Below are 13,068 nucleotides of genomic sequence, written 5' to 3' on the forward strand. Positions count from 1 at the left end.
TTGCATATTACCTGAACTTTTGTGTTGAAAAATGTCAAGTTAAATTATCCTGTTTAAAGGACATAGAGGAAATAGTGAAAGAGACGCAAGAAAAAGTTCTTCCCCCAGAAATCAAAGAAATCATCAAGAAAAGCCGCGGAGAAGCGAACAAATAACTTTTTTTATTTGTTGCAACCAAGTGAAATTCTAGAATGCCTATTTATCAATATTTTGGCCAGCCCGCCAAATACCATGGCAAACCCCTCTTCCATATTCTCTCCAACCTTAAGGTAATACCTAGTCAATTGAAATATTTTAGAATTCAGAATATAGTGTGTTCATAAGTACCGCAATAGTAACGAGCAAACACCACTATCAATTAAAAGTTCATTATAAAAGGGTTGCATTTCTTAATCAATCTATAAAATATATTTTTTTAAGATACCTAGATAAAAAAATTGAAATTCATATAGGTATATTTTAAATGCTTTTACTTTTTCTCACATTGTCTTAGCTTGACCGAATGTTGGCATGTGTCTTTAAATTATTTCTTTTTTTCTAGAATTTTGGTCGGGGAAGAATAATTACAAGAGCTGGCTTTAAGGGCGATGAAAAACCCTCTTTTTACAGGTAAAAGATTTATTAACCCTAATACTTATGTTATGGAATTTGGTGTTCAAGCTTGTAACTTAAGATATTATAAACTGCTAAAATGATTTGTCTGCAATTTTAACCTAAACTTTGTTACTATTCAGGGATCTAAAAGGATAAGACATTATCAAAAGTCTCCAAAGTTGTTATTCCAACGAATAAGAAAACGTTATTATAAAACTTTGGGGACTAGTGCAATTAACAGCCTATTGTCCCCTCTCTCTCTGGTTACTATTGTTTATAATTGTCTTTTTTATAGGGTTCTATTTGCTCAACCCTTGATGGACCAGAAGAATGAGGAAGGAAGAGTTATTGTTGAAAAGGTAAATTTTTTTTATTTAAGTACCTACCTACATTAGGAAAGTCTGTCATTATATTAGAGATTTTGTATTTAAGGTATTAAAGGACATCTTAAAAGATTCATAAGTTTCATAGAAAAAAGTAAAATTAGGTACAAGTTAGGTACTTAAACAAGGAACATAAAAATTATACCAAAGCAACGAAGCAAGGAATATGTCTAGTATTCTCGGTTTTTAATAGAGACAATTTACGAAATAAACAAATACACTAATACACTGAAAACTGCCATTTTTTATCGAACTATGGAATTCAATCACACTTTATCATTCTTTTAAAGACAAACGGACGGATGGACAAAGCCAAGTTTTTTTTTAAGTTTGGCTACTGAATATTTTTTATTTTAGGTTAGAAATGGAGTGAAATACACAGAGCCTGTTGATTTGAGCAAAATTGCTCCACTCCCTGATTTTATTCTTATTCCCAAAGATTTAGAGGACAGTTTTTGTAAGGTAATGTTTCGCTATTGTTGAGTTTATTTTTTGGCTGCTTTTAAAGTAAACTTATTTTTCCTCTAACTTTTGTGTCAGTCAAAAATAAAGTCATCATTTTTATTACAGACAACTTATTTAACTGCTCGCCACTTGTTACTCGTTTTACCTGTATATGGCTCAGGGCATTTTTGTAATATTACTTTCATTGCACAGCGTCCGACGTAAAAGTAGTAGGAACCATTTTTAATGAATTGCGTTGAGGCTAGAATCGAACCTCCAACATGTTGACATCCAACAGTATGCTGAAGTCGAAAAAAATAGGTACCTATATATTTTTTTTTATTTTCAGTGGTCTGAAATACGTGATTATTCATCAGAAAAAGATGTGGTTAAGGAACCTAAATATTATACAATGCCTCCTTTACTCAAGTAAGATTTACAAAGATAGAAATTGTGTTATAAATTAATGCAGCTTTAGAAACTGCCTCTTATTCCTGAGCTTCGCTAGTATAGGTGTTGATGTCCTTGTTTTACTAAGGATATCGGATGGGTTGTTCTTTTGTGGGTAAATAGAGGATCTTGGGATTTATCCATGTCAAAGTACAGAAATCTGACCCCTTACAATTATAGTTTCAAAGCTAAGTACTTCACTTAAGATATGGGGAAAAAACTTCGTCATGATACTAAACTTTGGAACTCCATAGATATTTGGTTTTATTTATTTTAAAAATAATGGGATCAGGTTTATGTATTCCAAAAATGACCCAATCCATATTGGTCCTTTGATACTGGTCCTACTTAGTAAATATTTTTTTTTTTAAATACTACTTTTTCCATAAACCCCCCCACCCCCAATAACCACCTATTTTTACTCTTAAGGAAAAAAAATATAGAGGTTTAATGGGGGATTGGTTGTGAAATATACACCCACCCCTGTCTCAAAAACAATCAATATGATGATATTTGTTTAGGCTTTACATGGAAAGAGAAATGAAGATGAGAGGAGCTGAAAATACAGAGGAATCATTTTTACTTCCTCATTACAAAACTTATCAGAAAAAGGTAACAGATTGTTTAAAAAACGTGTTTACTTTACATCATAGAAATAAGTAAGTTTGGGATAATTAAGAAATTTAAGTTATTGAATACGGATTATCTACTTTAATCTCCTACCCCTCCCTCCCCCTCTGCTGACCTTTGTTCTCTGGACAAGATTTATTGGCTCACTTTGCGTAATCAATCTTTGCCTTATGTAATTTAATTTAATTAAATCTACCTCCATGAGCAAAATTGTATTTTTAAATGATTTAGGTATATTGCCTTTTTGGTGTGACGTCATATTGATCAGTTTTTATTGAATCTGAACAAAAATTGTGTTTTATTTCAGAATGCCGACGTTTTGGATAAGGATAAGATTGAAACTTATCAAGAAACTGTTACAAGGTAGTATACTTTTGTTACTGTATAGCTTCTTTTAAAATTTCTAGCGGCTACACCCTTAGAGGCCTCTAGTGGTACTTGAGGGGGGGGGGGGTTGAATTCAATAACCAATTTTTTTTGATTTGAAAAAGAAAAAAAAAATCGGGGGGTGAGGATAATTTTTTTCCAGGGGCGATTTCTCTTGGGAGGGTAGTGTTATCCTTCTCCAAAATAATTGTAAACCTTTCTAGGACCTATTAGAACCTACCTTGTAAAAGAGAACCATATCGGTTCATTGGTTAGCGAGATCCTTTGCAACAGACAAAAAAAGCTTACTACTTTATGATAAACTATACATGTCGTTTGATTCTTGAAAAACTACCATATTGATTAAAAAATGAAAATAATATATGCAATTATTACTCCGCTCCTTGTAATGTAATTTAAGTCTAATTCTTGTTATCGTCATTTTGTATTTTAATTTTGCCACTTATAATTGAAAGATAAGCATTTATTAAACAAGGGCAATTGTGCACACAAATAACTACATATAAGCCTAATTAAAAGGACTTATTTTAGCAGGCATTGTGAATAAATAACAAAATATGACAAATTCGTCAGATATCTTAATTTCCTGTCTTTAATATTTTCCAATAAACAATAAATCTTATTGGGACATATTAACGTACAGACAGTTCCTATTTATAGAGAAGCTGCGCTAATAATATGTAATCAGTACATACTTTAATATTGCCAGTTGAAAAGTATGAATTTATTTGTATGGTTTCTCATTCTTAGCATTGATATTTTTTTTGAATTAAGTTATTACAAAATGTTTCCATTTACTTTAGCTTGTTAGAATTAAATTAATATATTAAATTGATTCGTGAAAAAATAATTTTTTTTAAACGAATTTTAAACTTTTGATTTGACTAACAAATGTGGCTATTAGGGTGACTCAAAATGCAAAAAAAATTGGCGCGGTTTTTTTGGTATCAATTGTCATTATATCATAAAAGGTAATGTGTTTGAATAATACGCCAATTGAATTTTAAAAACATTTGATTTTGAGTCACCGTATTTGTACACTTATAGCTGTTAAGCAAGCATTTATGCAATTGCATTCCATATCAGAGATGGATAAACACCAGGTTTTTTTTAAATAAAGAACAAACCAGTTTTTTTTTGTTTAAACCGTTTTTTTTGGTTCAAACCGTTTTTTTTTTATAAAAACTAGTTTTTATTGGTTTTTTAATAATATCCAAATAATAGGCCTGCCCACCCCCCCCCCCTTTTTTACCCCCTTCCCCTTTTTCTCACCCCCCAATTTTTGACTATTTTTTACATTATAAAAAGATATAACTGGAAAGATAGGCCTTTGTATAAATATTTAAAAAAAACATTTAAATTTTAAACCATCCCACCTTGGTTTCTTTAAGCTTGTTTTTTTTTGTTTAAACCACTTGATTTAAACCACGTGGTTTTTTTTATGCCATCTCTGTTCCATATGTTTTTGAATCTATCTAAACTTCAAGGCATTGATGTAAAAATTATGTTTTACTCAAATATTTTATATACCTACTTTTTGTTATTTAATTAATTGATTTTTAAATCTTGATATGTAAATTTTTCTCATTCTACTTTTATCATAAATCTATCATGTACAATGTACATGCGATCTTTGTATACTCTTTGTGCTAACTAAAATAAATGTACTCATTGCATGCTCTATATATTTAGAATTAGATATAGACTCTTTGTATTGTAGATGCGAGGGAACAGCTCAATATAGATATTCTGATGCTGTGAGCAAAGAATTTGAATTTGGAGTGGGCAGTGAGGATGGAAACAAACAGGTTGTGGACAAGCTACCAGAAGAAATGCCTTTTCCAACTCCATTTGTAGGTAAGATGATCATTTATATGATTACAAGATAATGATATTGTGAAAAAAATGGACATAAGATACGTGGATATATTGATAGGGGAAATATTTTGTCAAAATAGGTTGCTAATATGGACCTCATTTATTGGTCTGTTCGTTCATCCACTAGGAGGTGAGGAGATAGGGTATCGATATTTTAGCTAGCTGCGAATATCACTTTATTAGAGTACATAGTGCAACATCCAAGTAATAGTATATCGATTTATGTAGGTAAATATTGGGTTCGACGAAAACTTTATGATAAATAAGTTTAATGTTTAACACATGAGAGTTTAAGTTAATAGGTGCTATCAGATGCTGGGTAAAAAGCCAATCAGTCGATTGTAAAAAATAATTACCTACATAATAAATGAATCAAATATTTTCAGGAATTCGCTTGTACAAGATTCCATGGAGTAACATGGACAAGAGAAACCGTGAAGACCCTAGACCTCCCCCACAAGATTAGAATGGAAAAGTCTACATCAATTGTTTTATGCCTAACCAAAAAAGGATTTAGTTTTTTGCTTAAATTTATTTTTACAATCTTCTTTTGTTGTAAACTATAGATAAATTTTTGTATTTATTAGTCTATAATAATTTACACCAGAGTCCCCCCCTGTGCAATTTTCTTGGTTGCAGAATAATTTTTTACTCTGAATTTCAGACTTGTACATAATGCTTGAGTTGTGATGGATTTTGTAAAGCTGCTGATGTCAGGCTGGCAGCACGGTGCCAAATCTAGGTTTTATAAATACCAGGTTAATAACTTTTTACTAGTTCTCAATTTAAAAAAAATCAGCTTAAGTCTAGAATGTTTAAACTTAGATGTCTATATCTATAATTCATAAGTTCCATAGAACTAATATGTGTTTTTTCATCCTTTCCCAATGAGAGACAAAAAAAAATACATTTTATGACCAACATTTTGCTCAAAATTTTTTTGTTTTGTCTTCTAGAATAATTTTATCAATAATTGAAAAGTTTAGTTTAATTTTCTATTATTCATTTAGGAAAAGTTAAAAAGTGTCAACTGGAAGAATGAACGAGCGCCAAAAAATGAGCCATACAATCCTACGCCAATAGAACATGTTGCCAACATTATCACTCATGGGGTGAGTTATTTATGAGTATTACTCATATGGTACTTTATAAATGAGTCATTTAATTCAATACAAATAGATTATGGTGCCAAATTACTACATATAGGGGTGAGTTATTTATGAGTTTTGCTTAGGCGCTACTAAGATAATGAGCCATATCACCCCAAAAAAAGGACATTTAGCTTAGTTCATATGAAAAGACACAAGTTTTATGAGAACTAATCTTGTTATCTCTACTTTTAGGTTCTGGTCATTCCTACTTTCTGGTTAAGCAAAAATTTAATCCTATCAGCTGATTCTCCTCAACAATACTTTTCAGCTGTCGTGTACGGTCTGGTTCTTACAGGTTAGTATCACAGCTAAGCTATTCTATGATTTGTATATGACCGTTCGTAATATTCACCCAGCAGTAAAAGGATTTAGTCTGTTGCTAATATATGAATATATTTTCAAAAAAAATTTAGATTTATGGAATTTGTCTTTTATTGTCGAATTACAACTCTTATAATGAAGATAACTAGATGACTATTTTATGTTAATCATATTGTATGTTTAGGGTTATTTACAGTATCTACAATTTTTCATACAGTAGCCGCCTTTAGTACAAAAAGGTAATGAATTAATTCTACATTAGGTAAGTTCTTAGTGGTTATAGGCAGGGGTAAATGGAAGAATGCAGAAAGGGAGTTTAGCTAAAAGTTTTTTGTTTAGAAAGAAAATATTCTTTTTCTAACCCAGTGAAAATTATACTCACAAAAAGACATACTACTACGTTTCATACCAAATATATGATAACCTATTTTTAGTATATGGAGAAACTTATTTCACCGAGCAGACAGAGCTATGATATATTTGTTCATAGCTGGATCTTACACCCCTTGGTTGCAGCTTAAAAACCTTACTGGTGTTTCCACAGAGCTTAGGTAAGTGAAAAAAAAAGAAAAAAAAATTTTATGTTTTTTCTCGTATTCATTCGAATCCGGTGGATAGGAACCGGTTTTCATCCATCCAAAAAAAACTATGTCTAGCATTGTATTATATCCAGCTTTCTTCGAATATAAAAATGTACAATCATAAGATAAAAACCAGTTTTTTTAGCCAGTGCCTTCGGCACCTCGGGGCTAAAAATACTGGTTTTAATCTTATAATTGTACATTCTATATCCGCGGAAAGCTGTTTATAATACGATGCGATAAATAACTAATACCGACATATATCTATTTTCTGTCAATTGTTTTTATTTTATTTTTTAGATGGTTTGTATGGGTATTATCAACATTGGGCATTCTCTACCAACAACTATTCCATGAAAAATATAAGGTAAAAGATCAAAAAAATGCACCAAACTTTTTTCGCATCTCTGCAAAATGTGCATTCAATATTTCTGGAATTTAAAAGTCGTTTTAAACAGGAACGATAGGCATTTTTTTCAAATCAAATGAATAAGAGACAAAGACTTAGCTTAGATTGAATTACGTTTTTTTTTACAAAACATTTAATAAACTTTATTTTCAGGCATTAGAAACCTTTTTCTATGTTGTGATTGCTTTGCTGCCTTCTCTTGCTGTTTTTCAAATGGTAAGTAGTTTTTTTTTCGGCTACCAGCACGGAAAAATAAATACACTTCAAATAGGTAGGTACTTAATTAAAATTATATCCTTTCAAAAATGTGTAGATTTGGTTCTTTCAATTTCGTATTTTCTATAACCCTGCACAAAACTTAAAATTAAAAAAAATAATTTAAAATTAACTTTTTGTATCTTTATCAGACCAACATTTTTTTGTAGGAGGAGTTGAGTGGAATAAATGAGCTAAAAATGGGTGGTGCCATCTATATGACTGGAGTTGTATTCTTTAAGGTAAATAGTTGCATTAAGCGGTGGGTCATCCCCCCTCCCCTCACCTACTTTTATTTCTTGTTTTAAATGGAATTATAATTTTTAAAGGGGCGGGGATTTTAATTATGGTTCCATGTAGAGAAGTACCTAATCAAATAATTCATCAGCTAACAGGATATCTTAGTAATAACACACAGACAGACATCCTGCTACTTCTTTGATAAAGATTTTTTTTTATTTTTGATAAAGATTTTTTTTATTTTTGATAAAGATTTATTTTTTATTTTTAGAGTGATGGGGTGATACCACTAGCGCATGCAATCTGGCACATACACGTGGTTCTGGGAGCTATGATACATTATTATGCTGTTGATGTATATTTAATAGGTAATAATCTAGTTATTCTTATCTCGCTACTGATTGAAAATACCTTCATGTTTAAGAATTTTTTAGTAGTTAAAAAGGTCTAAACTTTTAAATTGTAAGCAGTTCGGTTTAGTCGTTTCCAAACATCTTTGCTTTCATACTTTTATTAAAATTAAATTATTTTTAAGGCCCAGTAGAGGAAATCGCTGCAATTCAAGCCCAAGCCATTGGAATGTCTTAAACAAACACCAGAGAGAGAAAGGACAAACTAAACTAGAGGAATAACCTGAAGAGGAGAAACGCAACTTTGTTCTGAAATCAGAGTACAATATAACCTAACCTTAACATGATTATGAAAAATATTTCTTATACCTACAAAGTAACCCCTGCGATTTAAAATATTAAACAAAGAATTATCAATAGGATACAGTTATTTAGCGATTTAAATCTAAATTATTAGAATATTTTCTTCAAAAATATAAATAAATTAAATTATATTTAAGGAAAATGAATCTAAAAGATACACGATTTTAAAAAGGTGAAGAAGCTGATTGTTTTCTATTGTATTATTTAAAAATATCATATGATCCAAAATAACAAAAAGTACAATAATAAAAATATCTTCCAATTTATATTTCTAGTAATTGAACACAAAATATTTCAAATCTAATACAGCCAAACAGAGCATGCAAACAAATATTGTTTGTAAAGCAGCTACCTACTCTTCAACTAAAGGATTATGCCTGTAAATTAACTGTAAAACTAACTTCCTTGTTTATTGACAGTTTTGAAATTAAACTTTTGATAAACAATAGCAAAGTACTGAAAAGATGCCTATAAATTTTGTCATTATCTGACCTAACTGTACTTCTTCCATCTACGAATTGTTTAATTTGTTATTGCTGCGCTACTTACGAAATTTATTCCTTGATTTTTCTTATTTTGATATTAACTTTGAGTTTATAATGCTAGTCACTTTTAATTTTAATCCTAAAGGATTGAAAGTTGAGATTTTAATATTAAATGTTTTTTATGATATATGTGTTATAAGCAATAATTATTTATTATAAATATATAACTAGGTAAATACGTATTATTGTTAAGAACTTTTCAAAAGCGAAGCTTTTCTATAATTAGGGTCGGTCCGTCCGTCCGTCCGTAACGGATAGCTTTTTTCATTAATTTAGACATGTTAGAATTGCCCTATCGATTTCAAATTTTGCATGGTGATTCCTTTAGTAGTTAGGTACGATTTAGAAAGCGTAGCAACTCTATAATCATTACCAAAATGTCCGTACGTCCATTTTAAACATGTTGATTTTTTTACTTTTTTAAATAGCTTTTTTCGTTAATTTAGGCATGTTAGAATTGTCCTATCGATTTCAAATTTTGCGTGGGGATTCCTATAATAGTTAGGTACGAGTTAGAAAGCGTAGCAACTCTTTAATCATTACCAGAATGTCCGTACGTCTATTTTAAACATGTTGATTTTTTTACATTTTAACAACAAATTTATATGTGACCTAATTATCTGATTTATCTGATTTTTGGTATACTGATTCCTGGGACAACAAAGTACAATATTATAAGAGAAGCAACTTTATAATCAAGTCCTAAAAATGTAAGTATGTCCATAAACATTATCCTGTATCAAGCAGTTTTTCAACAAATTTACTTACAATTTTGCTTTGACTCTTATACATTCGCATTCTAATTATTCAGTTCTGACATTATACAAGTGTTGATGTCCGTTTGTCCTACCGTTTCAGAGCTTTGCTTTTATGGATGTTGTCATCCTTGTTTTAACTTAAACTATTGTTCTTCTTGAGGGGGATGGACACTTGGTCAATAACAGAGGGGGGGGGGGGGGGGATTGGATCATATGATCAAATATGAGAAACGGCAAGAAAAGTTTGGTGCATGGTAGTTAAGTGTATATAGGTATTTTGCACAAGATTTTTTTCCCCGGCTGCAGAATATTTTTTTTTTCATCCCCTCCCCCTCCCTTCCATCTAGTTTTAGAAAAACATAAAAAGTATTTTTTACACTCTTTATTTTATTTTTTTTACCCCTCACATATTTATTGACTTATTTCCTGGAAAAAATGTTTTCAGTACTCGAATGGTATTTTTATTTTTCTCCCCTCCAAAATATTTTCCCACTTCCCCTTATTAACAGAGGATCTCATTCAGAATAACCCCCTGGTTTGCTGTTTGATATAAACCTGTTTGCCAATCCTCCAACTCCCTTTTCTCTGCTAAAACTGACAAAGTATCCATCCCCCCATTTTATCTTGATATAAATATATATTTTAATTATTATCTACTCCTATAATACTGTAAACCAAGAAGCATTTATTGTTACAATTTTACTGTAATAAAATATATATTTTACCCCTTCGACTAATACTGTAATAGTTATTTCTCGCATCGTATTATAAACGGCTTTCCGCGGATATAGAATGTACAATTATAAGATTAAAACCAGTTTTTTAGCCCCTAGGTGCCGTAGGCACGGGCTAAAAAAACTGGTTTCAATCTTATGATTGTACATTTTTATATTCGTAGAAAGCTGGATATAATACGATGCTAGACATAGTTTTTTCGTATGGATGAGAACCAGTTCCTATCCACCGGATTCGAATGAATATGAGAATAATATATTAATTACCTAATAACTTTTTTATATCAACAGGGTGGTGTAACTTGAATATTTAGATTTAAAAACTTAAATATAAGACTAAATAAGTCTACGTGTAATTGGTTCAATAAACTTTACAGGCCATGTATACAAATATTCATGTTTTACTCTCCTGATGTTATAAACTTTTCAGTACATGTAAAAGTATTTTTTCAGAGAATTTGAATTGGTCCTTTTAAATGCACATTGATTCAATAACTTAAATCGCCATTTGGTCATCCATTACCCATCCCCTCCTGCCTCCCCATTTTGGTATAAGAGGGGGGGGGGGAAGTTTTGACACATTTGCGGAAACCTGGCACCTAGGCTTTATCTTTGGACTGAGAGGATAGGTTATTAGAGATAAAATCATTCTAATATGATGAATTTCACGAAGTTTTAAGATTTTTTTGATAGGCCTCCAGGTTCCGGAGCTCCAGGCCTCCAGGTGCTCTCTGTACAGGCAAAAATGAAAAAAAAAATTAAGTTACAAATCAACTTATAAAACTTAAAAGATGCATATTTTGTTTTATAAGTTGACCTGTAACTTTAAAAAAAAAAAAAAATTTTCATTTTTACCTGTACAGAGACCACCTGGAGGCCTGGAGCTCCGGAACCTGGAGGCATATCCAAAAAATCTTAAAACTTAGTGAAATTCATCATATAAGAATGATGTTATCATTAATAACCTATCCTCTCAGTCCAAAGATAAAGCCTAGGTGCCAGGTTTACGCAAATGTGACAAAACTCCCCCCCCCCCCCCTAATTATTTTCAAAAATATGCAATCTCTCTTCCGGTGTAACAGCCTGTAACATTACTTAATATAACTATGAAGAGAATCTTGCTAATACTTTCTTTTTATTGGGGAGGGCCCGGGGTAGTTATGGTGCTTCAATTGCAAAATACACGAATTTACCCTAGAAATAGTACAATAGATAGATTGTTAACTTCCATAGTAAATATGTAATATTTAGTGCCAAATTTCAATCAATTTTTATACAAAAACACCGTTCAAGCAATATTTATAAAGCTTATCATGGCTCTGCAGTCGCGCATTTTTATTAGGTTTCTACTAGAATCTACGCCTGCAAAGATTGGCACACTTGCGGTTAAATATTGTGCAGAATAGGCAGCTGCGGGGGTTCAATAAAAGCATGCGGATGCGGGCCGGGCATCGAGCTGAAGCTCTGAATTCTATATTAGCCAACTAAAACTTCCTTTTACTAAACCTTAAGGCCAATTTAACACATAATAATTTGATTCATTAACTGATCCTCCTCTATTACAGGGAAAGAACAATGGACGATGAAGTAAGGTGGGGGGGGGGAGTTCTGACACATTTGCGTAAACCTTGTGTATAGGCTTCATCTTTAGACTGAGAGGATAGGTTATTAGGGATAAAATCATTCTTATATGATGAATTTCCCCCAGATTTAAGATTTTTTGGATAGGCCTCCAGGTTCCGGAGCTCCAGGCCTCCAGGTGGTCTCTCTACAGGTAAAAATGAAAAAAAAAATTTTTTTTAAGAGTTAGATGTCAGCTTATGAGACAAAATATGTATGTTTTTTCTTCAAATATGTGAATAACAATCAAAAAGAAGCATATTTTGTTTTATATGTTAACCTCTAACTCTTAAAAAAAAATCTTATTTTTAATTTTTACATGTACAGAGACCACCTGGAGGCCTGGAGCTCCGGAACCTGGAGGCCTATCCAAAAAAAAGCTTAAATCTGGGGGAAATTTATCATATAAGAATTATTTTTTCCCTAATAGCCTATCCTCTCAGTCCAAAGATAAAGCCTATACACCAGGTTTACGCAAATGTGTCAGACCTCCCCCCCCCCCCTTATTTCCCTTATTTCTTACATTTCAATTTTGAGTACCTAAGGAAGTTTGGTCAATTTAACTGCCAATGCATTGGTTTCTCAAGTTTTGACAACACTTGTTAATGTTTAAAGTTTTGCAATATTCCTATAGGTAGATATAATATCACAATTGCCAACTATTTATGCCATTGTTAAAAAATTTCTAATATTCCAAATAAGTACAATATTTCTAACTTTACACCATGTTTAAATGTTCCTTACTACATACTAATTAAATATAGATTATTATATACCTAAATGTTATCTATTATTAAATTAAGAGTAGAAAATGCCTCTTTTAAGAATTAAAGAAATATAAATATATCTTTTTACAATTCGTTTTCTAATGGCATTAACTACCCTAATCATATAATTAACTTGTTAAATTTGTAGAAGTTTATCTTTGTAGCTGTTGAAATAAATATTTATTATTCCTACCTTATTTTGTTATTT

At 31.2% G+C, this 13,068-nt stretch overlaps 2 protein-coding genes and 1 long non-coding RNA gene across 3 annotated transcripts; all 3 read left to right on the plus strand.

Annotated features, from left to right (window-relative positions):
* Window positions 1–57: 57 nt before the first annotated feature.
* On the plus strand, window positions 58–5,431 carry mRpS34 (mitochondrial ribosomal protein S34). The gene is made up of 9 exons (XM_080170068.1): window positions 58–269; window positions 542–609; window positions 890–953; window positions 1,335–1,439; window positions 1,771–1,850; window positions 2,393–2,483; window positions 2,809–2,864; window positions 4,609–4,745; window positions 5,153–5,431. Exons 1-9 carry the CDS (start codon window positions 192–194, stop codon window positions 5,230–5,232), a joined length of 759 nt encoding a protein of 252 aa, XP_080026194.1. The 5' UTR covers window positions 58–191; the 3' UTR covers window positions 5,233–5,431.
* Window positions 5,428–8,480, plus strand: LOC145326700 (monocyte to macrophage differentiation factor). Its single transcript, XM_080170066.1, has 10 exons — window positions 5,428–5,524; window positions 5,777–5,878; window positions 6,110–6,212; window positions 6,423–6,477; window positions 6,673–6,789; window positions 7,120–7,186; window positions 7,382–7,444; window positions 7,654–7,725; window positions 7,995–8,091; window positions 8,259–8,480. Exons 1-10 carry the CDS (start codon window positions 5,456–5,458, stop codon window positions 8,309–8,311), a joined length of 798 nt encoding a protein of 265 aa, XP_080026192.1. The 5' UTR covers window positions 5,428–5,455; the 3' UTR covers window positions 8,312–8,480.
* Window positions 8,481–11,389: 2,909 nt separating this feature from the next.
* LOC145326704 (uncharacterized) lies at window positions 11,390–13,052 on the plus strand. The gene is made up of 2 exons (XR_013881936.1): window positions 11,390–11,713; window positions 12,728–13,052. It is a non-coding gene; the product is annotated as an uncharacterized LOC145326704 (long non-coding RNA).
* The last annotated feature ends 16 nt before the right edge of the window (window positions 13,053–13,068 follow it).

The sequence above is a fragment of the Acartia tonsa genome, chromosome 8 (genome assembly GCF_053477335.1).
Source record: "Acartia tonsa isolate MP-2025a chromosome 8, ASM5347733v1, whole genome shotgun sequence".
NCBI lineage: Eukaryota > Metazoa > Arthropoda > Copepoda > Calanoida > Acartiidae > Acartia > Acartia tonsa.

What these genes read in the sequence shown, in the direction of transcription:
- mRpS34 (XM_080170068.1), top strand. Translation starts at nt 192, where the DNA reads ATGCCTATTTATCAATATTTTGGCCAGCCCGCCAAATACCATGGCAAA. An exon ending in TAGAGGACAGTTTTTGTAAG is followed by an intron (nt 1,440 to 1,770) that starts GTAATGTTTCGC and finishes TTTTATTTTCAG; the next exon opens with TGGTCTGAAATACGTGATTA. An exon ending in TTTTCCAACTCCATTTGTAG is followed by an intron (nt 4,746 to 5,152) that starts GTAAGATGATCA and finishes AAATATTTTCAG; the next exon opens with GAATTCGCTTGTACAAGATT.
- LOC145326700 (XM_080170066.1), top strand. Translation starts at nt 5,456, where the DNA reads ATGGATTTTGTAAAGCTGCTGATGTCAGGCTGGCAGCACGGTGCCAAA. An exon ending in CTAGGTTTTATAAATACCAG is followed by an intron (nt 5,525 to 5,776) that starts GTTAATAACTTT and finishes TTATTCATTTAG; the next exon opens with GAAAAGTTAAAAAGTGTCAA. An exon ending in CTGGAGTTGTATTCTTTAAG is followed by an intron (nt 7,726 to 7,994) that starts GTAAATAGTTGC and finishes TTTTATTTTTAG; the next exon opens with AGTGATGGGGTGATACCACT.